Source organism: Zosterops lateralis (assembly GCF_965231275.1).
Source record: "Zosterops lateralis genome assembly, chromosome: Z".
Taxonomy (NCBI): Eukaryota; Metazoa; Chordata; class Aves; order Passeriformes; family Zosteropidae; genus Zosterops; species Zosterops lateralis.
Window position 1 is genome coordinate 20,665,561 of NC_139800.1, and position 26,188 is coordinate 20,691,748.

The following is a 26,188-nucleotide window of genomic DNA, read 5'->3' on the forward strand; positions in this document are numbered from 1 at the left end:
GGAGCAGGTTTTACAGTATAATGTGATTGACTGTCAGCTGGATGTCAGCTAGGGCAGCTCAGCAGCTTTAGATAATCAATAGTACCACCTGCTGGTGGCTTTACCAGGTTCTTTACCAGTTCTATCACATTTTCACATCACTAATCAGGATGTTTAACTTTGCTGAAATGAGTCTGACTCATCAGTCCCCATTCCCAACACCAAAAGCATGACAATTCTTTCTCCATTCACCACTGGTAGCTTTGCAAATAGGGAATTATTCAAGTTATTTCACCCCCACTCCAGGCAGAGCATCCTGGTAGAGAAAGGGGACTGAGATGTCCCTCTCTCTGTCCAAGGGATATAGTATCTATCTGTCCAGGAGGTCTATGTGTCTGTGGGCACAATAGGAAAGGCAGTGGAGCTCCCTCCTTTCTTTCCCTCCCACACCAGGATGGCACAGCCTTCAAATGCTGCAGTGGCAGAGAAAGAAGGAAAAGGAAGCAAGGTGCCCAGCCCTTGGCAGGAGTGAACTCAATTTAATCCATGGCCTGCAGCCCTGTGTCTCAGCTGCTCCCCACAGAGGCCGTCTCAGGAGGAATGCTCCCTCCTCTGCTGCCTACAAGGCAGGGCAGAGCCAGGAGCCAAGCAAGAAGCAGGTCTTGCCTGCTGCCACATCTGGAGCACATCCTGTTCCCATCATCAGCTCTCCACAAGAGCCAGCCACCACTGGGACTTGTCCCCTCCCTGTCTCCCCAGCCCTCCAGCCCAACCTGAGCAGAAACATGAGAGCAGAAAGGATTTCCTCTTTTGGCTTGGTCTGGTGGAAAGAAGACACTGAAGAAGAATGAGAGTAGACAGCTGGACAGATTTATTAAGAACTGAAGTGATTTATCCCCTTAAATGTGCTCCACTGCCTGCCCCCGGCACCAGCAGGGAGGGGGCCATGGTACCAGACCAGGACCTGCTTCTTGGGCTCAGATTGTCACCATCCAGGGAGCCGGGTCTCCCCTGGGGATTGTATCTGCCACAGGCCCTCCTGGGGCAGAGCCAGTCAGTATGTGCAGTGTCATCCCAGGACAACTACAGCATCCATGTGCCTGAGTGCACCACTCCATTCTCCTCACACACACATTCACTCACACCTTTTTTTCCCTGCAGGACAGGTCCCTACCTTACCCAGCCCAATGACTGCAGAAGAGAGGTCTCCTGTGGCCCTGGACAAGGTACCAGCTGCAGTTTGGGATGGCTGGGGAAGCTGCAGGCTATCTAGAGCCCTGAGCGATGGGGAAGGGGAGGCACAGGCTCCAGCAGCAACTCCTTGACCCACACGCTCAGAGGAGACATCTCCCACACATCTGGTCCCCCTTGTGCTCAGCATCAGGGGCTGGAAGCCCCCTGAGGTCCAGGGCATGTAGTGGAGGTAGGGAAGGAAATCAGCAATGTGAGTACTAGCACAGAGTGGGAGGGGAGGGTCTCTGCCTGCCATCTGCAGCCCCACCAGCCCGTGGTGCACCCAGCGCTCTGCGAAGCCCCACGGGGCTCAGGGCTGGGGGGTGCCCTGGGGGAGCTGTGCAGGTGCCGGTGCCCGGCCAGCCCGGCGCTCCAGGGCCAGCTGCATGCTCCAGATGCTGAGGGGCCGCATGTAGGCTAGCGAGCGGTACACCTTCTTCTCGCGGTACGCCTCCGGTGTCTGGAAAGCCATGCCCAGCCGTTCCCAAACTGTCCGGTAGCAGCCCTCTGCTGTACGGAAACCTTCCTCCACCATGCCCTGCAGGAGAGGGAACAGGACTGTCAGCACATCCATGGAGTCCAAGGAGCATGTGCTGGGGAGTGCGGCAGCAGCATTCCCGCTCACCTCCTGGATCATGGTGGCAGCCAGGGAGTACACCACACCGATCCACACCTCGTTGGACTGGACGCTGGAGGTGTCGGGCACACCATCAGGTCTCATGCCGTTCACTGCCCCCATGGTGCCGCCTGCAAAGCCCAGCACGTTGTTCTCAAAGATGGTCTGGAGCGCACTGAGAATGTGACTCTTGGGGAAAACCTGGGTGGACAAAGATGGGTGCTCATGTGGACCCCAGAGGCTGGGTCTGGAGTGGGATTAAATTTTCTATCAGGAAAAGTGCAACACTGCTCACTGGGTCAATAGCAACAAATTCCCACCTCAGAAAAAAAACAGGACAAAGTGAAATGTGTCTTTGCCCAAAAGGATAAAGATCTCTGAAAGTACTTAACAGAGAGGTGCAGAACCACATTCCATGTTCCTCAAGAGGACGCTGACAGCTCATCCAACTAGTTGATCTCCAAAAACAGCTTCTCACCCACAGTCACTGGCCAAGCCCCTTCCCCATCGCTTGGGGGTCTGGCCAACCACACTATCTGCATCTGCTTTATGGTTGTCACTTGCAAGAGACAGGATCCAGGAGGCTCATCAGCACAGTCTGGAGACATGGCAGACACTTAGTCTGGTGACACCAGAGCCAGGGGTAGCAGAGGCTGGGATTTCTGAGGAGGCTGGGCAGTCCAACCAGAGAGCTTTGGCAGACTCAAAGCAAAAGCAGCAAATCTCTTCTCTCTGTGCTCAAGCCAAGTATCCCTGCAGATGTTTTTCCCCTGTGTGGCTCTGGAGATAAGCCCAGGGGGTGCTGTGGGAATCAGTGAAAGGCTGGTGTGTCTTTCTCTGGCAGAAGCTTTTGGGCTTCACACTTTCCTCAGGACTGGATCAAAGACTTATGCTGCATTACGTTCTGATTTGTTCACTGCTGCCTTGTGCACACAGCAAGGCCATATTAATGAGGTCACAGACAGGAGTGGTGCCAGCCAGGGAATGAACCAAAATACATGGAAAAAAATCCATGAAATGTCATAGTAACAAAGGAGAGGAATTCACCAGTCCCACCTCGAGTCAGCTCAGAGCTCACCAGAGAGCAGGGAGAAGTGTCACCTTCAGCAGCAGGAGCCTGAGGATGGGGAAAGGCACACCTGATTCTGGAAGGCACATTTACTGTTTCCTCCCCAAAATGGTATTCCTGCAGGAGGGCTGGGCCAGATTCTGCCTGGAGCCCCCAGGCACAGTCCCAACCCCACACTGGGTTAAACACAGGAGGGAATGACCAGGTGAAGTCACCTGAAGCTCCCCTCTGATTTCCCAACAGACAGTGAAGTGGTTTGTCACCCTCCCACAGACAAAGCCACTCCTCCCTTCACTCATCCGAGGCCTTTGCCTGTCCATGGCCACCAGAAAGCTTTGCTGTGACAACTGCCCACAGGGTATAAATAACCCAGTGGTTCTTCACTGCCCCTGTCTCTTTAAGGTATTGCAGCACCAGCAGCTGCTCTGACCATCCCACCAGATATGAGGAGTCTGCAGCCAATTCTTCTATTGCAACTGAAGAGGAACAGCCTTCAGGACTTGGATTATGCCATAGTTCCCTCTGATATTAATTTTGGACTTTTTAGGGCAGCAAATAACGTGGGAAGTTTCATACACGGTTTTCTGCCATTTTTTTAAAAAATAGCACCTTGCTCACAGCAAACTGCACTGGGGCTAAAGTTATCTGCAGTTACACATCCCTGCTGCACGGCCTCCCTGTGAGAGGGTTTTGGTTTAAGATGGATTCCACTGTATCCATACAACAGCATCCAATAGGGTGTGCAGAGTGACAGAGCAGGTCCCCCCTACACTAGCCCTAAAAAGTAACCCCCAACATATGCAAGCTCTACTGCTGTTTCTCTCTTGCCACAGGTCCCATCTCACCCCAACCACACCAGGCAGCCTCTTCTCTTACCTCAAACTCCCCTTGGTCCAGACCACAAGCTCCAAGAAACCACTGCCCAGCACACTGGTCTGACATGATGCTGCTGGATGTGTCACTTCCACTGCTATCATAGTTGTAGTATTTTCCTGGAAACAGTTTAAAATCAATAGATTAAGATGCTGGCTCATGTGAGCTGTTCCTACACACCTCCTTGTATGGCAGGAGCCCAGCTGCTTTGTCCACAAGACTCTTCTTCCTTTCCCACACCTGTTCCCTCCTAGACACCTGCTCCTTCCCCTCCATTTAGAGGGGCAGCATTCTCCCTTCCTTCCTCCCAGCTTGCAGGGAGAGTATCGCCCCTTCCTTCCCCCATTCCCCACAAGGCTCCATGATCCAAGGAGGAGGCGCTCCCTTCCAAGGGACGCATGGCCAGCTGAGTGCGGTCCACCACTGCAGAGCACCCACCATTCCAGAGCATTCTCTCAAACGCCTCCTTGCCCTTGTTGAGGATGTCCAGGTATTTCTGCCGGACCTCGGTATCCCCTAGCACTTCTGCCATCTTGCACATCATGCAGACGGCAGCCAGCCACAGTCCACCGCAGTAGGCACTGCCAGAGCCAAACAAGAGAAGCATCAGGAATGTAAGACACCTCAAGGGTTCTGTGACAAATGGGAAATCAAGGGTGCAGCACTGAGCTATGTCCCTATCCCAGAGCCCCTATCTCCATCTCCAACCCCCTACCTGCCTCTCTTGCTCACCTGGCTCCATGCACCACCCACGCATCATACGTCTGGTCAGCAAAGCCACCATTCTCGATGAGCCCATCGTTATCTGTGTCAAACTTCAGCTCAGACTCCATCACAGCCTGTGGGAGAGGCAGGAGATGGTCACACAGTCCTCACATCCTGGAAGCTCCTCACACTCTGCTCAGGAGCATCCATCCTCTCAGGAAGCTGCTTGGCTCCTGAGAGAAGTGGGCAAGGGTGATGCTCCGTGGTCAGATCTCCCAGTACCTGGCACACTGGCCACATGTCCCGCAGGTACAGAGAATCATGTGTCAGGTGGTAGTCACGGTACACCTGCAGCACAAACTTCAGGTTGAGGTCCTTCCAGTCAGCAGTGTCGTGCATCAGGTAGGCATTGACACGCTGCCATGGCTCATCATCTAAACCAGGACAGACCAGATGCAGCAGGGCAGCAAGCAACCAACATCCCTCCTCCTAGACAGGAGCAAGGACCCAAGGGTGCTGTGATCAAACAGCACTGAAGTAATGTGTTGTACCCTGTGCCATCTCTAGTGAGAACAGCCTTCCTGCTACTTCCCTCCGTCTCCCTTGTCAAAACTCCATGCAGCACGGTCTTCATCACCACCCCACACCATACAGATTTTCATTCCCAGGAAATACAGAATCACAGAATCATTTAAGTTGGAAAAGACCTCTCAGCACTGCTAAGTCCACCACTGAACCACATTCCTAAGTGCCACATCCACACTTCTTTGAAATACACCAGGGATGGTGGCACCCCAGCTTCCCAGGCAACCAGTTTCAATGCTTGACAACAATAAACAGTGTTTATTCAGTGTTATTATTTCATGCACCATACTCATTTCCCATAGCTTGGCATCTCCTCTACTCCCCCAGAGCCCAACAGACCCCTCACCTGGGTCCCCAATGTCATGTGGCACCACATTCTTCATCTTCACTTGGGCTGTCTGACCACACATCAGGTACTGCCGGGGCTGGACATCCTCATTCACCACAGTGACAGCTACAGAGGACAAAGCAGGACACGTAAGAAGGGCAGCAGAAACTGCTGCAGAAAAGTCCAAGAATAAGCATGGGCAGGGCCAGCAACACCAGCACACCAGGCTGCTCTTTGGAGATCCAAGATCACAGCCCACTGCAAAGGGCTGAGGGGACAAGCTGCTCTCCATCCCCCACTCAGCAGGGGACTGAGTCACATGCAACTGTCACTCCCCTATAAATGAGCGCTGGGAAGGGAACCCAGTGGTCTCAGCCCTACCAGAGCCCAGCAAAGAGCCATGCTACACACCCCTACCCAGGCCATCACCAAGCAGCCACCAAATCCAGACAGGGCATGGGAGTCTGCAAACTCCATGTCTCCTCTGCAAGGGGCAAGCACAGAGCTGGGAAGACATGGGGCTCCCCCAGGGCAGGCAGAGCCAGCTGTGCACCCCCAGCATGGCAAGAAGGCACTCCAGGTGCTGGGCACAGCAGAGTGGCTGGAGGGGGATGCTGGCTCCATGGCACACATCCCCACAGCAGCAGCTGTCTCAAACCACCCATCTCTTCCCAAGGTGAAGCCCCAAGCAGGCACCAAGGCACTGGTGGACACTCTGGGGACACTCACCAATGTCATACTGCAGGCTGATCTGCAGCTTGGGCCACAGCATGACGAGAGCAAAGGAGGCGTAGAAATGGACATCGTAGGTGTTGTACATGCGGTACTCCTGGCCTGGCAGGACAGGGCAGATGGTGAGGGGAAGGAGACTGCCATGGGGAAAAGGGGAAAAGGGGGAAAAGCCCTCCCTCCACAGGGCCCAGGACTGCAGGATCTTTCCCAGCACAGGCAGGGGCTCCTTTTCAAAGGGGGTTTCATTCTCCACATAGAGAACCAGAGATCTGGGGAACACTTCCTGCCAAATCCTTCTGGGCTGCAAGGGGTTTTCCTGGGAATAGCACTGCTCCCTCCACCCTGGAGTGTGAAAAACATCCCCATGGCAGGGCAAAGACCCACGGCTACATTAATGGGAGTTGGGAGAATCCCTCAGAGCCTCGTGAGAATCCCTCACAGCCTTGTGAGTTACCTTCCAAATAAGCAAACCTTCCGTATTCCCGCAGGACAGGGAGGAGGTGGGAGAGTCCTGCCCCTGCCGGCCCCTGCAGGTCCTCGGCACAGCAATCAGGGGGCACCTCCATCCAGATGGTGCCCCCATCTGTCATGAAGTAAAGCTCATTGAAGAGGGCTGACTTGTACCAGGAAGGCAGCTGGCTGTGGGAAAGAGGGAAGCCCACCCTGAGAGGCTGAGGTGGTGATGCTCCTGCGGCAGCCAACCCCAGGAGGCCCCTGGGAAGGTGCTCTCATCTGCCTTACCTGTTCTCCAGGATGGGATTCTGCCATGCTTCAATCTTCCTCTCCCACTCCTCATAGTGTGTCAGGGCGTAATGGGACAGGGAAGGAGCGGCATTGCCTTCGCTGCCAAAAAACCGGGTGTACCGCCTGCCAAGTGAGGGTTTGGTGAGCACCCCGTGGGCTCCACCTGAGAAACCCACATGGACGCTACAGAGGCAGACTGGACTACAATGAACAGCAGGACCCAGCTGCTGCTGCAGGGGAACTGGGGAGCAGGGGCTGGACACAGAGTCCCCTCCCTTAGCTGGCAGGGCCACAGCAACAGGGAGTGGGTGCCAAAGGGCCCCAAATGGTACACAAGTTCAGAAGGAGGGAAAAGGGGGCTTCAGGGGCAGGAGCCAAACACCACTGGAGAAAACCCACCTACCTGAGGTGAAGCTTCTCTTTGGAGCCAAAGTGAACACAGGGCATGTCCCAAGCCAGGGCCAGCTCCAGCGTCCTGTGCCCATGGGCAGGCACCCTGCAGCTGGCACACACTGCCGCTGCTGTCACCTCCCCCTTCTCTGTCGGCCTGCTTTTACCTGCCAAAAGAAGTTGAGATATTCTCAAGCAACCAAGGAAGACCAAAGGGAGGGTAACTGAAGTTCACACACACCTTGAGGGAGGAGAATAGGCACACCAAAGCCCCTGTACAACCTGGAAGTTACAGCCCAAGGCTTTATGGGATGATGTTGCTGCAGTAAAAAAATAGCTTCCATGGGAGGTGTGGTTAAAAGGATTCAGTCATCCAAGAACAGGAAGGAATCAGGCAGGAAAAGCCACCAGGCATGAATGGAAGCTACAGAGTATCCCATGACTCTGTATCTGCACTGCACTCAGAGACACTGTGACTTTCTAGGGACAGTCATTGTTTCCAGCTTTTTGCAGGGTGTTTGAGCCACGCTGGTATTCAAGAAAAGCCCTGAGGTGGCTGGATAATTATATGCTGGTTCTGCCATCTGTACAAGGTAAACTCATTAGAGCAACAAAAGCACAGATCCTGACTATAATAATGTCTGGCATGCATGAAGGAAAACAACATCCCAATAACCTGTAGCTCTGATTGTATCTAGGCAGGAAGCTTATTTTTCCAGAAAAAAAAAAAAGAGATTACATAGTAAAAACTTCATTTACACAACTTAAGCCTCAAGAAATCTTGCAAACACCCAGCATCACTAGTTGTCAGCATCATCCTTGTTTAAAAAACTGACAGACATTAGGGAAATGGTCACCTTTAATGGCAATAGGATGTGAGCAGCAAAGGCTGGAGATGCCACCTGCTTCAAGGCTCCTCCCAAGGGAGTGAGCAGAGACCTGAGGGATGCATAATTATCAAAAGAATACTACTGACATTCAGAGAACTGTTACAGTAGGAAGAGGAGAGCAAATGATGGCAGCACTAAACCCCAAGCATTGTTAAACACTGTCGGGAACAAATCTGACAGGACACAGCTCATTTATCTGGAAACAGGAACAGAGGGAAGGTAGTTGGACAGCAAGCTGGCTCCCTAGCAGAAATCTCAATTCAATGAGCAACCATACACAGACTAATGAGATATTGGCATGCGTAACCAATACCCAAGAACAGTCTGGAAGAACCACAGCAAGGACAAACAATGGAAGTTTGGATACAGCCTAAATCTGGGAACAAGCCACAGCATCCTGGAGAGATTTTTACCAGCCAAGGAGGCTGGAGGAAAGAACTCTGCCCTGCCTTGGGTGCCCAGAACCAGCATGGCCCACGGGGGACGGAGGGACTCACCAGTGGGTGAATCCAGCCTGCCATCCTGCAGGAGGTCCTGCCACACCTCTCTACCCAATCCCATGGGATTGAATGCCGTGACATGGGTGACTCCCGTGCCAGCCTGGGGAAGGGAAGAGCTTCATCAGGGGCTGCTACTTTGAAGGAGAAAATTAATGCTCTCCACTCCCCAACACCACCACCAGGGCATCACACTCACTTCCCATGTGCTGCCCAGCAACTCTAACACCAAACTTGTTGCCCCAGCTGCTCGCCTGACACCAGTCCCAAAGAGGGTGCCCTCAGGGAGGTCATGTCCCCACTCCTGGTGTCAGCCAAGCCCTGAGAACCGGTGCCAAACCCAACCCATTGCACACCCATCCTTCACTAGCTGCCTGCACGCAGCTCCCCCAGCAGGAGACACAACAGCAGGGACACCCCTTTACCTTCTCCCAGGCAGAGATGGCCAGGGTGAAGGGGTTCACGGCTGGGCAGTGGTGCAGCAGGACTCCAGCAACCCGCTGGCCATCCTTCTGGAAGGTAAAGGGCTCATTCCAGTGCCCGCCGCTCCTGTCCTCCTTCGCTCCTGTGCCGTTCTGCAGGCTGAACATGATGGATACTTCCACGTCCTCATCCCTCCCGTTCTCAACCTCCCAGACGAACACTGCCACGGGCAAGCTGGAGTCCTGGCAGAGACACAGAATGCTGTCTACAGGGCTGCTGCTCCAAAGGCAGCTGCCCCAACGTCGTTTCCCCTGCTGCTGAGGACTCCACACGGGATGCAGCGGGAGCACGAGCACTGGGAATAATAACTTGGCCTTAGAGTCTGTTGCCAAACTGAGGAGCAGCAGCAGGAGCAGAGAAATTTGGGAGGCAGGCAAGACAAAATTCAAAAGAGAAGCCCTGAGCTGGCAAACGCCACGCTGGGCAGCAGAGAGGCGGAAAGCGGTGTTTAGGGCTCAGCCAGGTGTCTCATCACTCATCTGCTCGGCAGGTTGATACAGGCTCACGTGCTGCGCTGGGGTAAGAGGAAGGTCAGACGTGTCAGCAGCACAGCTGCCACCCTCGCCTGGGGCTGGCAGCCAGCACAGGCAGTGCAGCAGCGCTGAGCCATCCCTTGCCGCAATCCCCAGCTCTCGCGTGGCTGCAGGGCTTCCCCTGCCTGGGACTGCTGCTGAGTGCAGACTCGGGGAAATGTTGGGAATTCTGGCTAACAAGCAGCTCTGCCCTCACCTGTGCCGTCACCGCCTTACCTTATAGTCATGGGGGATGACAGGAGACACCTGTCGGCAAGTCAGCACCACATTCTGCCCCGGCAGCTCATAGACCAGCCAGGCACGGGGGTACAGGGCATGGTAAAAGGCGTAGTGGCCGCAGTAGCCCCAGTTCCAGCCCTGCAGGCTGCTGGGTCTCTCCACGGACAAGACCTGCTGGTAAATCGTCTGCCCCTTGCACCGCAGGCACACCGTGAACTGTGGAGGAGAGGAGCACATGCAGGGGATGACACCAGCCCTGTGGCAGATGTCCCAACCGCCCAGACTGCTGCAGTGACACTCACTCCCCTCGCAGACCCTACCTGATTGGCGATGACTGTTTCGTAGTGGTAAAGGCCAGGGTTCAGCTGCCAGCGGCAGAACTCTCCCCGCCAGCCACGGGTGATGGTGCCTCCCCCGATCCCGCCCAGCGGGCACCCTGGCAAAGACACTGACAGTTAGCGCCCCCATTCCTCCCCCTGGTGGCATCTGGCTCAAGAACTCTCCCCATGCCTCTGCAAAGGAGAGCCACCTGCATCGCCCACATTACAAAAGCTCCTTGACTCACTCATTCCACCTAGCATCCTGATGACCCCATGTGAAACCCTGCCCACCCCAGTGCCCAAAGCAGAGGCTGACCATAGATCTGCTGCAAAGGAACAGCACACAAAAGGTCAATGAAGGCAGACTTCTTCTCTATGAGGGTCTTCTTGATCCACCACCTGAAGTATCTGCAAGGGAAAGAGAAGTATTGAAGAAGTCAAGAGCAGGCAAAACCATCCCCTTCAGTGTCACTGGACAGGATGAGCACAGGTTGAGCTGTCCCTCCTTGAAGAGATGTATAACAGGAACCTGTGTCCCTGTGCCCATGGCACAAGGGGTGATAAGGCTCTGTCACCCATCTGGAGCATGCATTGGTCAGCAAGCACAATTAGGCAGAGTTCAGGCAGCTTAGCACTGACTGCAAGAGCAACTCAAGAGCAGGACTCCCACCTCATGTAGCACAAGAGGCTTTCCCAGACGTTCATGGAGAAGTGAGAATGCACACAAGGACCACCTCCATGCTTGGTACACAACGTCCTGCTAAGGAAGGAAGGCCTGCAAGCAGGGGTGCAAGCCCAGAAAAGACACACACTGCTCCAGGGACATGAGCCTTGCTCTTCTACCTCCACATGTCCATTATCATACACTACCACATCCCTGTGCTACATCAGAGACAGAGGGCAGCCTTGCTCTGGAAGTGGTGATGGTTGCTGTCTGCAGCTGGCAGGATCCTGAGGATTTGCCTCCGCTCGCACACCAGCTGCACAGACGGGCACTGCCCATCAGGTAATTTCTCACCCAAAGGTCTGGGAATCAAGGCACCCAAACAGGGGCACACCTGCGGCTAGGTGTGCCAGCATCACTCTAGGCAAGAGAAGCAGGGCTGGGCTTCAAGTCAGCGCTTGTAAAATACTGGCTTTGGCTAATAAACTGCCCCAAGTTAAGCCTTCTATACAGAGACAATTAGAACACGGAAATCAGCTACTAGACGCTGCTGAACCTTGCCCAGAAAAGTCAGGCAACACCCAGCTGGTGGCTCCATGGCCCTGGGTGCCAGGTGGGCACTGGGGGCACAGGAGACACCACAGTGGGCAATATCCTTGAGCTACCTGCAGACACCCATGCCATACTGCTGAGCAGAAAACCACCCCAACCAGGAGCACACAGCCTGTCCTGCCCCTGGTTTCACAGGATGCAGAGCACAGGTGATGACGGGCAATGAGCAATAATCCCCTGGGACACGTACACTCAGGAGTGAGGGGGAGAGGCTCTTGCATGACACCTCTACTACTATGCTTTCCAAACAGAAACAATGCACGCTTGACTCTTTGGCTGCTCACTGGGCATTCACCTTTATTCACCAACATCTAAAGTCGCCAAATCCCTGTCAGGGTGAGATTTTTTGGGTTGCAGTCTTACAGAACCTAACTGTAGCCTGCTCTCCACTCCTGCAGACCCAGTTTTGTGTTTGACTGTGCATGGATGTTTTGCTCACAGAGGTTCAGGGCATGATGAGAACCAGCCTGTCCTGTGTGACTGCCCTGAACCAGGGCCTGCCACTATCTTCCAGCTATATCTGCTGCAACTGCTTTTCTCCAGCTAAGACAGCCCTGGCTTTACTCTGCCAAGGTGAGGTTTTGGCAATGCTCTCTCACTCAAGGAAATGATTATTATTCTTTTTCAACCCAGCGTTAGGGAATGAACCCAGCTGCTTGCCCAGCAGGCTTCTGACAACAGGAAATAAGGTGCCCAGGCAGAATGGCTGCAGCACAGCCTAGTGGGGCATCCCGACTCTTTGGAAAGAGATGTATTTCAGGAAACAGTTTTTACAGGAGAACACAGTAGAAAAAGTTTGGGATTTACTGCCACAGTTATTTTACCATCTCAATAGCAAACTCTTCTCCTGCCAGCTTCTTGCAAAATCATGCAAGTCAAGAAGAGAAACCCAGTGGTCGATGCCCAATTGCTGGCTATTAACAGCTCTGCCAGGGCTGAAGAATAACCAATAAAGAATAGGCGAGAAAAACTTTGTGTTCTCTAGCACCAAAAGCCCCGCCAGGCCTGGAGGGCATTTCTTCCCATTTGAATTGGCAGTGGAATTAAAACCTGTCTGAACATCACACAGCTGATCAGGATTCGTGTCGTGACCCCTCTCAGGACACATGAGCCACCTCTGCAGAAAGCTACCTGCACCTCTTCTGCCTTGCCAGCCCCAGCTGAGTCCTTGGCACAACGTCTTCTTTCCAGACGTGCATGTGCCCCACAGTTACGCCAATGAGCCCTGATTAACAAAAAATCCTGACAGGACTGTCAACACCCCCAGCCATGTCATCTGCATCTAGGGCTGGTGTTGCAGAAGAGGGCACCCATCATCATCTTTAATTCAATGCAACAACATCAACCCAGGATGCAGTGGCTCCTCTGCCAGTCCTGGACCTCCTGAGCCAAAGACATGCAGTGACCCCAAGGCACTCCCAGTGGCTACAAGCACCTGTACCAGGTGACTTTGCACTTGATGCAGTAAGCCATGCCGAGTTTTGACAACATCCCTGGCACAGGGGCCACTCACTATGGGTCATTCAGGAAAGGGCAAGCCAATCTGCATGGCTTCTTAGATCCCTGCACCACAACACAGAATTGAGTGGCTCCAGGTTCCTCTTGCAGCACCAGCACCCAGGTTTCCATGAGCTGGCTGCCCCAGCCAGGCAGATGCTGAGATGCCTACCAATGCCTAGAGCATGCAGCCTCCCATATATTCTCACATCCCTGAATGGGCTGCCCTTTCGGCCAACAATGTTGGCCTTGGGTTTTAAATCAAACACACACAGGTATTTCTTATCACACCCTAGCACTTTGTCTCCTCTGTTCTTGAGGCTGGGATTTCCTTGCAAGGAAGCTCTTGTCATTGCAAAGGTATTTTGGGGTAACAACCAAATTACTGCCTAAACTTGAACAGAAGAGGCATCAGTTTGACTTCACGCTTCTTGCTTTCGAAGACCTTTCCCTAGGACTGATACAAGGCACTTCCAGACTTCAGTGAGAACAAGGCCAGGATTACTTCTCCCTGCTCACCCCACCAGAACTTCATGCTTTCCCACATACTCAGCTCACCCCAACCTGCTGTGGCGGCTTTTCCAGCAGCCTTTATTTATCTCTGGTGCATGACCCATGCTCTCCCATCCCCGACGCCCAGGCTCGCACCGGGGTGTCTCAGGTCAGACCAGCACGCTGCACACCCTAGAGCAATTCAGAATCTGCCCTTTCATCCAGCTTTACAGGAACTAGCTTGGCAAGCAGCTGCCTCCAAGGACACCAGCAGAAAATGGAGGTAGGAGACATAAATCCGGCATAAGGAAATAAGCAATACGGTCGCTGGTCTCAGAGTTCAGCCTGATGGGTGCACAAACACTGCCAGCACACGGACTCCAGCATTAAAGGTTAAAACAACACTGACTTTCCACGGGTGCTCTCAGTCGTTACTTCCAGCTCACCCCAACGTAAAGCCGGGAAAGCTGCCCCGTTCCCAAACGTGCCACAGCACACAGCGTTCCAGACCCCTTCCAGCTGGCCCCGGCTTAACCTCCAGCTGCCAGCACTGGGGACGATGCCGGGGAAGATGAGGCAGCGATGAGCCCTGAGGGTGGGAGATGGGGGTCCCCGAGCGATGCCCCTGGTCCTCCCAGCCCCCCGTCTGAGGAGCCCAAGCGCCGGGCGCCGCTCCTTCAGCACCAACTGCTCCCATTGCCGGCGCCAGGAAGGCTGGAGGGTGCCGGCGGCTCCGGGCGGCAGGAGGGCGGCTCCCCTCAGCCTGGGGCCTTCCGCGATCCGCCGGACTCTGCCCCCCGTACGCCGGGACATCGCCGGTCCCCCGGGGCGAGACCCCGCGGCACCGCGCGGCTCCAGCGCACCGCTGTGCGCCCCTCGGGACCCCCTCCCTCCTCCCGCTGTACTCCCGGCTCCCTCCATCCCCCGCCGTACCGCAAGCCGAGGCCGACGTGCCGCAGGACATCGCGGAACGGCACGTCCCCGGCGCCGTAGGGCTGCCGCAGCTCCTCGAAGCTGTGTGCCAGGCAGACGCGCCAGCCGTCCGCCGCCACGCCTCGGCCCTGCGCTGTCCCCTCGTAGCGCCGCATCAGCGGCCCCTCCGCCGCCTCCGCCGCCGCCATCACCGCCCCCCGGCCCGTGCGCGCCCTCTTCTTCACCGCCCCGCCCCGCCCCGCCCCGCCCGCACCCCCGGGGCACGGCGGAAACACGGGCCCGCCCCGCCGCCGCTCCCCGGGGCGCCCGGCCGAGCGCGGCCGAGCAGATTCCGAGAGTAGCCGAGCGCTGAGCGAGCGCTGCCGAGGGGCGTGCGAGAGTTGCCGAGCGCTCCCGATTGCTGCCGGGAGCTGCCCGTGAGCCGGCCGAGGGTGTCCGAATTGTTCCCGAGTGTTGCCGAGAGTAACCCGAGTATTGCCGAGTATAACCCGAGAGTTGCCGATTGTAACCCGAGTGTTGCCGAGGGTTCCCGAGCGCTACCCGAGCTTTGTCGAACTCTCCCCGAGTGCGGCGGATCCCCGCCGGGCGGCTGAGGGGAGCCGGGCCTGCAGTGGTGCCGGGCGGCGAGCGCGGCCTGTGCGGGTGGTGAGTGGGCCCGAGACGGGAGCTGTGGAAAGGTTGCGGCCTCTGTCCCCGATCCCTCGGGTGGAGCTGTCTGTGTGCGTGTCTGCGTTAGGGGCCGCAGGGCTGGGGTTGTCAGGGCTTTCCTTTCTCACCGTCGCGGTGTGTCCTGACCCTCGTTATCTGTGTGGACCTGGGAGGAAGGTATGTGTTTGTAAGGACGGGGTTTTTACGTGTTTCTCCCCACATCTCCTGTGTGTGTGTGTGTGTGTGTTTGTGTCTGTGTCCCCATTCCCCCTCACTTACATTGCCCAGTCCTCTCTCCCTGTCTCCGTGACAGCACAAAGAGGGGGGTGGCTTTAAACTGAAAGAGCCTATGTTCAGATTAATTATTAAGAACGAATTATTTACTGGGAGGGTGGTGAGGCACTGGCACAGGTTGCCCAGAGAAATTGTGGCTGCTTTATCCCTGGAAGTGTTCAGTGCCAGGCTGGAATGGGGTCCTGAGCTATCTGGTCTGGTGGGAGGTGTCCCAGCCCATAGCAGTGGAGTTGGAACTTAATGATCTTTAAGGACTCTGCCACCCCAAACTGTTCAGTGATTCCTTGAATTCATGATTCTGTGATAACATGCCCACTGTTGCCTTTTCTTGGCAGGTGTGCAGCAGGATTGTCCAAGCCATGATCGAAGTGTTGGCCAAGCTGGGCCGTGGGCCTGTCTTCCTGGCAGGGGAGGTGCTGGAGTGTGTGATCACCTTCACCAACCCATTATCAGCCTCATCGACCTCTGCCAGCAGGTACAGAAGCCTCTGCCAGTCCATGCACAGAGCCTCTAAATGTTGGAGCTGCCTGTGTCCCTCCAGAGGGAGCGGCCTGCCCTCTCTCCTCTCTCTGGAGTAGTAGTCATGTCTGCACTGTGGGGCAATGGTGCCAGCTCAGCCCCTTGTGACTTCCCTACTTGAGACACTCCCTTCAGGAGGCCTTGCACCATCTCAATTTTGGGGATGAAGCTGAGGTAATTATGCTGGGTTTGTGTCCCCAAGAAGTAGACAAGGAAAGAAGTATGCAGTTAGGAGATTCTCTGTCCCTCAGGTGAGCCCTCAGTGACAGTGACTGGCAGAAAATGAAGCCAAACTGGCTGTCAAAGTGGGATATCTGGTAACACCAGGGTGACAGTCCTACAGAGCAGCATCCAGGCAACATCATTATTTCCTGCATTTGTAGAAGAAGCTCTCTTTTGTCCAGCAGTGCTGGATAGACCAGTGTGATCTCTGCCTCCAGAGATGGCAGACAAAGAGGTGAGTATGAAAGGGGCACCTTCTGTGGCCACATTTTCTGTGGCCCAGCCTTTGAGGACTGCATCTCCCCTTAGCAGTGCTGAGGAAATGTGAGAAAATGGGAACTTCCCATATTGGCTCACAGTGGGGTGACTCCATGTCACAAGTAATCACCCAAAGCCTTGATGTCCGCTGAGTGTGTGGCTTTGTCTCACTCTTTAGGTAGTGGAGAGTGCTTCCTCATCTTGAGTCCATCCTGGGAAGTGTCTGTTTCCAGCCTTGTCAGGTTCAGCATGTTTTCGTCACTAGTACAATGTTCGTATGTGATTGCATTGGTGGGCCCACTTGCAGTGCCTGCAGTCTCAGCAGCAGAGGGCTTCTGTATTTATTGCCTTCCTTAACTTCCCATCTTTTCTTCCTGTTTCTTTTTGACTGCTGAGTTCAGATTTCAAATGCAGCTGTGGCATGAGCATCCAGCTTCCCACAGCTTTGTCCTGTGTGATGACAAGAGGTGTTTCGCCTACTTCTGAAACATGTGGGACCGCAAGGTTACCAGGTGGCATGGTTTGGAGGGTTTGCAGTGCGTTTAGGAGAGCTTCATTTAAAACTTCAGATATGTTATGATCTGTAGAAAAGGAAAATTGAAAAGGAAAAAAATTTAAAATAAGAAAAACCCCAGGTGATCAATCAGGTGAGACGTGGCCGTGTCAAATGAGTGGCAGCAGCAAATAGATTGGTGGTTTGGAAAATGAAGCCGTGGGTTGTGTAAAGGCAGGAGCCAGATCAAAGCGCTGTGACTGCAACAGGCAGATAGACCTGTCAGAACCTGGAAGGTTTGGGGCCGACAGGTGGAGGGGCAGAGAGGCCGCCTTTTGAGCACAGGGACAGAATTGAAGGAAAAGCAGGAGATGAGTTTGATGATGGAGTACAAGAAACAAATCTCTTCTACCCAGAGGCTGCACAGAGCATGTCCCATGTAGGCTACAGGAGTTGTGGGGAAGTGATGCTGGAGGGAAGTGACCTCAGCACCAGTGCAGGATCCTCCACTGCTGAACAAGCACCAGCTGAACAAGCCAGCTCTGCTGGCAGGAAGGGACATGCAAATTTTGTTTGGATATCTGGCTAGAAAAAATGAAAACAATCCAATGGTATATTGTAAAGCAATACTGAAAAAGGAAGAAAAGAATACTCAAAATATGGTGTTTGAAGGTACTATAATCACTCTAAGCTTATATAAAATTAGCAAACATTGCCTCCAGCAAGAGCAGTTCCCTGCTTCCAAACAGCAGATACCTTACAACAAAAAAACATATGGCAGCCCCGATGGAAAAGCCATGCTGGTACTTTTGAAAATGCAGAATTACAGCTGTAGGGCTCAAAGCAACTAGGTATAGTAACTGAGGTATATTTGGGTAAGGGCAGCCATCACATACAGAAGATCAGATAGTGCATCATTAGTCAGGTGACACAAATACAGCACACCTTTTTCCCTGGTTCATCTAGACCTTTAACTGCTCTGATGTGTCACATGGATGGACACCCGTGTGCCACAAAAAATCCCTCTGCCACCTAAAGCTCTGGTGTTGGTGCTTACTAATCAGATCATGGTGGTGGAAAACACCAGAGGAACTATTCACTGGCTAAACTATAGAGACTGCTATGAAAATAAAAATAGAGGAGTGATTGGGAAACTGAAAGGTGTCACTAGTACCATAGGAAGTGCCCTATCGAACAGCTGATGTCACAGCAGACTCCAAAACATGAGACTGTTTTCTGTGCTGGATGTGTGGCCCTACATTAATTCCTGTGGCTGTACAGAGAAGGGTCAGAATTACGTCTTTGCCTCCCCTGTTGCCGTCAGCAGAGTCCTTGCATAAGGAGAAGTAAATAGGTCCTAATGAAAGGCCCATAAACATCATTCTTTGGTCTAGCATAAACAGCAGCTGATATTCTTGTTAGGGGTGGTGCTGTGGGGTCAGAGGAAGCATGTCTGTGCCTACCTGCCCCGAGGAGTGTTGAGCCTGGGGCATGTCCATGCTCTGGGCAGGGGCAGCTGAGCCCAGGTTGCAGGAATTTGTTGCTTTAGAATTTGCCACTTCCTTAATGATTGTGCTGCTACCAGAGTGCTGCTCTGTGTGTCACCTCTGGCTTGGGATTTGACTCCTCATGCCTGAGTATCCTCTGCCAGGGCCCACATACAACAGCTTGAGGTATCCTCCCAAGACTGCAGTGAGTGGCTGGTCCCAATCTGTGGATGATGGGAAAGATGAACAGAGGCTGCTGACCTCCACTGCCTGTTGTCCTCTGCCATGAGTGTGCAGCATGTTTCCTGGGGCAGATGTGTTTTCTCGTGCCGTGTCAGTGCTGTGCCAATGGTGTGTGGCTCAGACTGCAATTTTTCCTGCTTAAAAAGAGTCCTTGGGCCACTTAAAAAGAGCCAGGCTTTGGGTGAAGCTGTTGTCAGCAGCTGGAGTAGAAGTGGCTTTGAGTCAGCATCCCAGCTTGAGCTTACTCCCAAGGCTTGTTTGGAAGGGGACTGTGAGAGTGGCTTCAGTGACAGTGAAGCAAGGCCTTCCTTCCAGACAAGCAGCCCTGCATGGAGCTGAGTGGACAGAGTTGCTCTTCTCCCAGTTCTAGCCCCTGTAATTCAGGTTTAAAGCAGAGATATGAATTTTATTCTTTGCTTTCAGTGAGATGCTGGCATGGGCCAGCGCCCAGATCCACTGCCAATTTCACGCCAGCGAGAACCGGGTGGCACTCCCTCCCTCTGATGGCAGCAAGCACGATGTGCAGGCAGAGAATGAGACCGTCTTTGTCCCCAACAGAGGTGAGTGCCACTCCTGCCTGTCACCCAGGTAGGTACAGTGAGAGCACAGTGGGCAGGAGTCAAGCAGACTGTAATATGTGTGTCTTGATGCAGCATAGAAGTGAGCGGGAAGTTTGTGTTGCTTTCCTGGCGATGGATGTCGTGAGACCTTGTTAATACTAAAATTGCAGTGACACTGGCTTGAATTGAAACACAACTGTTTGTCCAGCTGCACTGGCAATGTCTCATGATATGACCAGGGCAAGAGATCCTTCTTCATTGGCTCTCTTCTCCCTGTTCCTTCCCATGGAGGTAAGGCTTGACCTGAATACAGCCTGAGGCTGTGCAGCATTCATATGTTTCTTATTCTCTTCCAGGAGAGCGGGGTCAGTGTATCCTGTCCACCCCACCAAAGATCCTCTTCTGTGACTTGCGACTGGATCCTGGGGAGTCCAAGTCCTGTGAGTCATGTCTTCTCTTCCCCTGTTCACAGAGCTCACCCCGGGGGAGCTCTGCTTTCAAAACTGGCTTTGCAGACCTGAGTGCTGCAAGTGTGAGATTCTGATGCTTATGAAAGGCCGGGTGCTTTGGTTGGAGTGTGAATGCTGAGGATCTGCTGCATCATCCAGAGTCTGTTCTCTGCTGCACTAGGGCTGTGTATTGCAATGCGTCCCCCCAGTCCTGCCCCTGGCCTGCAGCCTTTGCTGCAGGTTCACTGTGTAGCTGCAAGGTGTAAAATTTTTGAAATACATGATTGCAGCAGGAGGAATATCTACACACACCTGCATTTCCTTGCCTTTATTTCTTCACTCATACTGGAGTATTCTTGGTGTCCTCTAAAGGTTTGTGCTTCGTCTTCAGGTTGTGGCTGTCCTGGAGATAATAGCCTTTGTTATAGTTTTCCTGCTGTGAAAGTGAGTCATGCTCATCTTCTTTGCTCAAAGTTCTCCATGTCTGAGCAGACAGCTCTGGAAACAGCTGAGTATGTGCTATTCTCTTGGCTGTGAGACCCAGCCTGTTCAGGTCATGTCGGATCCCCTTTACATTCCAGTGGCCTGTGATTAGCAGCAGTGATATTGGGCCTGTCAGGCTGTGCATGGAAAGCTTTGTTATTGTCCCAGGGATCTGCTGGGAATGGTTGATGGAGACCTCTCACACTGCAGAGCACAGAGTGAGGAGAGACAGTGCCCATGCTGGGACAGGCTCTGCTGGATCACTGAGCTCTGTAGAGCTGGAAGCAAAGCTGAAGTGAGAGCAAGCAGCCGCAGGGTTGTGACATGGCTGGTTTTAAAGCTGGTGTCTCCTGCCTTTCTGGCCTTGGAGGGGCCTGACTGGAGGGAAAGGTGGACCTGGTGAAACCAGGCTGGCGTGGTTTGGTGGTTAGTGGGGTGGGGCAGTGCCATCTTGATGCTGTGCCCCTAAACTGCAGAGCCTGTTGTTGGAAGACATTTGGTTATTCATTTATTTTTCTACAGTAGCATCTTGGGGAAAGGAGCTGGCCATGCCAGCAGGAAGGAAGAGGAGGCAGAAATCTTAGCTGCCTGAGGCTCACCTGGATTCTCCTGTGTTCCTTGGTGCTTGGGGCTGGAGCATCCATTCCCTGGAAGCAGAAGGAAGTCCCTTTTCCTGGCATACCCTAGGCAGGTTGGGCAGTTTCTGGAATAACAGATCAGTGACGACAGCTGAAGTTCCGGGTGGCGGGGTTGGATTGAGGGATTGACTGTTCACTGGATTAACAGGCAGAAGCTGTTCAACCCCCAGCTAAGCTAGGGATTGTCTGTCCTTTCCAATGACGTCGAGATGTGTGTGTGTGTGTGTCCTTTCTGCCTCTGGGTGGCAGTGGCACAAGTAGCCTGCATCGGCCTGGTGCTTGGATGCAGCTCCTCTATTTGTTTGTGTCTAAGGACACAAACTCTTCTATTCTTTGAGGTTCCTTGGCTGTGCAGTCTTTCCCCTTGGCTGTGTGATGCACCTGTTTCATTCATCACATGTGATGTGGCTGAATGTTGTGCTGCTTTTTGAGCACTGAAATCCCTGTATCACAGCTCTGGTCTCATTTGCTGCCAGGCTGTTCACACCGATTCCGTCAGCCTGTGGTGCTGCTGCTCTCATGCGAGACTGCAGCTGGCACGCTTGCAGACCATTCCTGGGGTCTCCTGCCAGCTCCATGGAGGGAGAGTTAAGGCTGTGTGGGTGTGTATCTTAATTCTTCATTTCCTGTTTTTCAGAAGTTTTGAGTTTTGCTACGCAGTTTGGGAAGGGGGAAAAAACCAAACCAGAAAACCCAAAAAATCTTAATTCTGCTTCAGCAATATACTGTGTTATTAAACTGCAGCCAGAGCTGGCACATACAGCTGAGGTTATGCCAGACTGTCTTTTGATAAAAGGACTTGTTTTCATTTGCTGACCAACTTATTCCCCAATACCTTACTCTTGTTGTGGTGCCTATGTGTCAAAGTTGACTCATCTCCCAGTCCTTTGACACATGGCACAGGCTGAGGTCTTTAAATTTGTCACCATGAGGCTTTTTCTCAACTCCTCAAATAATTTTTCTGTGGCTGTTTTGCCTCCACTCTGGTTTTGTAACACCTTCAAATATTTGGTAGATCACAGAGAGGAGAGGAAATGGAAGCAGCCTGGACACAGGCCAGAAGGCCAGCCACAGGGCACAGGAGGTGGGTAAGGAAGGCATCTGTAGGGACAGGAATGTGCTTCCTTCTGGGATATGCATGGAAGCTGGGACTTCCTCAGTCTTGGCATTCCTGTGCCAGGTAGCAAACTGTCCATCCTCCTCTGACTGTGGTGGTCTCTACTCAGGTTATCCTCACTGGGCATGAAAGTCTTTGTGAGCACTCTTGTTGAGTCTGATATGGGGGTTACAGAAGTCTGCTTTTTTCTTTGGAAATATCTGATTTTCCTCCCTGTTAAGACAGTTCTCTGCTTTATCTGCACCCTAGTCCAGAAAGAGAGGCATGTGTTTTAAGGTGTGACATCCTGTCAACACTACACACTAGCACAGGCTTTTTTCTTCCTTCCAGTCTTGTTATTTTAAATCCAGAAGTTATATTTTAAAATGTAACCCTAACTTTTAATCTAAGCCTCAACATTCAGTGTGTGCCAGACATGGGGAAGGATCTGTGGTTTCAGAGCAGGATGCTGCCCTTCCTCTGGCAGGGCATATCTGCATTACGATGGGCAAGCCAGAGAGGTGGAGACTTTCAGTTCACTGTTTGTGTCTTTCTTGTTATACAGCGTGTGGTTTGGGAAAGCTGCAGAAGTGTTCACACTGTGTCAAGAGGCATTGGGGTTTGTGTGGTGGCCAAGGGGCTCTAGGAGGGCTGAATGTGGTGAAAGCCAGGCCCCACTATCTCAGAGCCCTCAGAATCAGAGGCTTTGTGGTCTAAATCATCATCTTGTCAAGGGGACAAACCACAGGTTGTTGTGAAGGTCTTGGAATTGTTTCTTGATCATTTAGCTGCAATTCTTCAAAGAAAAACACAGGAGGAAACTACCTTGTTGCTGAGTTTGAGGGTTTGTGTAAAGCAAAAGCAAAAGAGGCATGAAGTACTGATCAGTACCCAAATGGAGGAAGCTGTGCTGTGAGAGTGCTGGGCAGAGGAGTGCACAGAGGCAAATTCAGGTTGAACTCGTGATGAGTAAGTTTAGTTCTTGGGGTTGTATTCCTGGATTTTACATATTTCACATTCTTTGGAGACAGAGTTTGTGTGTGTGGTTGTATGTGCTGGAAGCAATATCTGGATGATGGTGCATGTGATGTGAGGAGCAGTGTGCCTGATGCGGGGGAGCCAGGTTGTGCTTGGCCACTGGAGGAAAGAGGAGACAGCAGAAAACACCAGGCACTTTCCCTATCTCAGCACTGCTGGTTGTAACACTTGGTGCAGGGAGCCTGCACACAACAGCTGCAGGATCTTCCCTCTGGCCTTGGAAAGCCAATTTTCTGCACCCCTTGCAGATTCATACTGTGAGACACTGCCGGTCGATGGTCCCCCCTCTTTCCGGGGGCAGTCTGTGAAGTACGTGTACAAGCTGACCATCGGCTGCCAGCGCGTCAGCTCCCCCATCAAGCTGCTGCGCGTGCCCTTCCGTGTCCTTGTGCTGCACGGTAAGGCCACACACTGCCCTCCCTGCATGGAGAGCCAGGCTGCACCCTGCCCTGCTGATACTCTCACCTTCTTCCCAGGCCTCAAGGATTACCAGTTCCCACAGGATGAGGCTGTTGCACCCTCAAACCCCTTTTTGGAGGAGGAGGAGGGCTTGAAGAAAGATTCTCGCCTGGCAGACCTAGCGACAGAACTGCTCATGGTGGCCACCTCCCGACGCAGCCTGCGTAGGTCATATTCCCTGCTCAAACCTGCTGTCCTTCTAAGAAGCATGGAGGACATCTCAGGGGCAACTGCAAAATATCTGTCACAGAGAAAGTGAATCTCCAGCTATGGCTGTGGAGTAGCTCTATAAGGGCCTGTTTGGGTCAGGGCCTATTTCAGCTCGAGAGACCCTCTGCCCAGCACGTGACAGTCAGTGTAGGATTTGCCCTTGCTCACTGTAGAAATTTCCCAAAGAATATACCACCTCTAGGGATTGTCCTTCACACCCAAACAGGAGGCAGGGGTCATGTCATTAACCCAGAGCACTGCACATAGCAGAGCCTTGTCCTGCCACAACCCTTACCCCTCTTCTTGCTCCACAGATCTGTATAACATCAGCAACACTCGTGGGAAGGTGGGGACGTTCTGCATCTTTAAGACAGTGTATAAGATTGGAGAGGATGTCATTGGGACCTTCAACTTCTCAGAAGGAGATATCCCATGTCTTCAGGTCATTGCTGTCTCTGGGATTACTGGGGAGAGGCAGGGATTTAGGGTGAGGGATGGGGGAGAAGGGATTGAGGTGGCACTGGGCTGTGAGGGTTTCTAGTGGGACCCAGCTGGGGTTTCCTTGGAATGTGGGGGGGACAATGGTCCAGTCCTGAGCTTATTTGGGAAATGGAGCCGGGAGGCTTTGCATGAGGTATGTATGAGGTTGTGAGAGCAAGCACCCTGCCAATCGCCGTGCAGTTCTCAGTGAGCCTGCAGACAGAGGAGAGCATCCAGGAGGAATTCCAGCGCCGGCGGGGGCAGCCTGTCTCCTTCACCATGCATGCCCGCCATCAGGAGTCCTGCCTGCACACGGCGCAGAGCAGCTTCAGTCTGCCCATCCCACTCAGCTCAACCCCAGGATTCACCACCAACGTCGGTTAGTACCCACCACAGAAGGGACCCACCCCTGTTTGTCTCTGCGGGAGGACTGTGATGTCCCCAGCCCTGCCCTTGCTCAGCAGAGATCTATCCCTTGGGAGGGGGCTGGCCTGTGTGAGTGAGGTCATTTGCTGTCCCCTTGCTCAGACAGTGCTGTGACAGCTGCTGTCCAGGGCCCTTGTGGGTGTTAAGTCCTGACCACCCTCTTGCCCACAGTGTCCCTGAAGTGGAGGCTGCACTTTGAGTTTGTGACTTCTGGGGAGTCAGCGGGGACTTGCTTGGTTCGTGGGAGCCAGACCGAGGCTGTCACCTGGACTGGGGTGGAGCAGATGGAAGTGGACACCTTCAGCTGGGACTTGCCCATCAAAGTTCTTCCTACCAACCCCATCCTGGCTTCCTACGTATCTCAGTTCTCCAGCACTAACTCCATCACCATCTGAAGTAGGAAGAGGTTGTTGGCCTGCAGAGCTGCAAGCATGTGCTGCCACCAGTGGGAATGGCAGGCAGGACTGTCACCAGTGTGCTGTGGTGCACATATCCCAGTGTCCCCTTGGAGTCACCTGTGATGCGCAGATGGGCGTTGGGCATGTCTGTCCTGTTCATGAGTGGAAGAACGCTGCTTGATGCAGTCTTGTGCTGCAGCTCTCAGCTGGAGCTGGACCCTTCCTGCCTGGGTGAAGGTGCAAATCCTAGCACTCAGCAAAAAGAAATCTGCCTTCCCAGGGAATCGCTGATGTGCCTTTATCCCCCATGGGGCTTCCAAGAAAGAAAGGCCCAGCCCAGGGAGGGGACAAGGGAGCTCTTCCATTGAAGAGCTTCCGTGGGTGAAGGCTGTGCCCTTAGAGAGACCCTATGAGCAGGGGTCTGTCAATCACAGTAGCCACCTGAGCTGGTTGAGAGCCTGCTCTCCTGCCCTGGCATGTGTCCTGTCTCTTGGAGCGTTGTCCCATGCATACAGTCCAGTGCCCCAGCCACCCCCATCTGGAGGAGGCAGGTCCTGACAGCCCAGCCCTGTGCTGCTGGCATGTGCTGGTGACCAGGATGCAGGCCTATCCTGTGTCAGTACGACCATGATTCAAAACTGAGCAGTACTGAGCCCCTGGGCTGTTTGTCTGCCTGGGCTCCTGGGTGTGAAGGCATTCTGCTGGTCTTTGGATCCTTGGGGGGCTGTAAGGAATGCATGCTGTGCATCCGAGAGTTGGCATGGAGATCTCCCTGCTCAACAGCCAGTTCCCCATTTTTACGAAGCCTTCCAATGAGCTTTCCTCTTTGCATGGTAATGTAATAAACATCTGAGTGTGCAAAACTCAGCTTTCCCAAGAGCCTTATTCCTACATTGTTTCCGGTGCTGGACACATCCTACCTTCTACAGCAGTCACAGGCTGGAGACCTCTTTGTTCAGTATCTTTATTGCAAGAACAGAAACATCTACACAAGGCTCTGCACAACACAGGCATGGCACCAGCTGGGGTAGCTGCCAGGGTGGCTGCCTCCCCCCTGGCACTTGGATTGCTTCTGGTTCCTGAACCCTCTGCACCCTGCTCCCTTGCCAGTGGGGATGGGGGTCTCCCCTGGGGACATCCTGTTCTGCCACCCACCTTGGGCTGGCTCTGTTGTAGTGTTGCCCAAGGCCGGCCTACAGTGCCAGGGACCAACCCCAGGAGCTTTCAGAGCGGGGGCATTAGTGGTTCCAGAGGTGTGTTGTGCCCCTCGCACACCGGGAGCACAGAAGGGGCTGTACAGGGTGTGGGGATTCTGCACCAGGTGCCATGGTGACCCCAGTAAGGTCTCCACAGCTGCTGTGCAGAAGAATCGAGGTCTGGGAGGGAGTAGGGA

The 26,188-nt window shown here is 53.5% G+C and overlaps 2 protein-coding genes across 5 annotated transcripts; one reads left to right on the forward strand and one right to left on the reverse strand.

Annotated features, from left to right (window-relative positions):
• Positions 1–833: 833 nt before the first annotated feature.
• Positions 834–14,582, reverse strand: LOC310923091 (non-lysosomal glucosylceramidase-like; the record flags this gene model as incomplete). Of its 2 annotated transcripts, none has more annotated exons than XM_083884179.1 (17): positions 834–1,750; positions 1,838–2,029; positions 3,774–3,889; positions 4,209–4,351; positions 4,503–4,609; positions 4,758–4,909; positions 5,407–5,514; positions 6,118–6,222; positions 6,575–6,759; positions 6,862–6,987; positions 7,268–7,421; positions 8,642–8,744; positions 9,067–9,306; positions 9,874–10,092; positions 10,197–10,312; positions 10,513–10,604; positions 14,395–14,582. In XM_083884179.1, 17 exons carry the CDS (start codon positions 14,580–14,582, stop codon positions 1,523–1,525), a joined length of 2,574 nt encoding a protein of 857 aa, XP_083740305.1. In that variant the 3' UTR covers positions 834–1,522. The 2 variants fall into 2 exon arrangements, with proteins under 2 accessions (XP_083740305.1, XP_083740306.1); XM_083884180.1 differs by having other exon boundaries at positions 6,575–6,783; positions 14,395–14,549.
• A 389-nt stretch (positions 14,583–14,971) lies between these two features.
• On the forward strand, positions 14,972–25,662 carry RGP1 (RGP1 homolog, RAB6A GEF complex partner 1). 3 transcript variants are annotated; one of them, XM_083884486.1, is made up of 9 exons: positions 14,972–15,219; positions 15,672–15,811; positions 18,982–19,118; positions 19,475–19,558; positions 23,071–23,220; positions 23,299–23,445; positions 23,806–23,933; positions 24,173–24,350; positions 24,569–25,662. In XM_083884486.1, the coding sequence occupies exons 2-9, from the start codon at positions 15,696–15,698 to the stop codon at positions 24,790–24,792; spliced, it is 1,164 nt and encodes a 387-aa protein (XP_083740612.1). In that variant the 5' UTR covers positions 14,972–15,219; positions 15,672–15,695; the 3' UTR covers positions 24,793–25,662. The 3 variants fall into 3 exon arrangements, with proteins under 3 accessions (XP_083740612.1, XP_083740611.1, XP_083740610.1); XM_083884485.1 differs by having other exon boundaries at positions 23,071–23,445; XM_083884484.1 differs by having other exon boundaries at positions 14,972–15,039; positions 23,071–23,445.
• Positions 25,663–26,188: the final 526 nt, after the last annotated feature.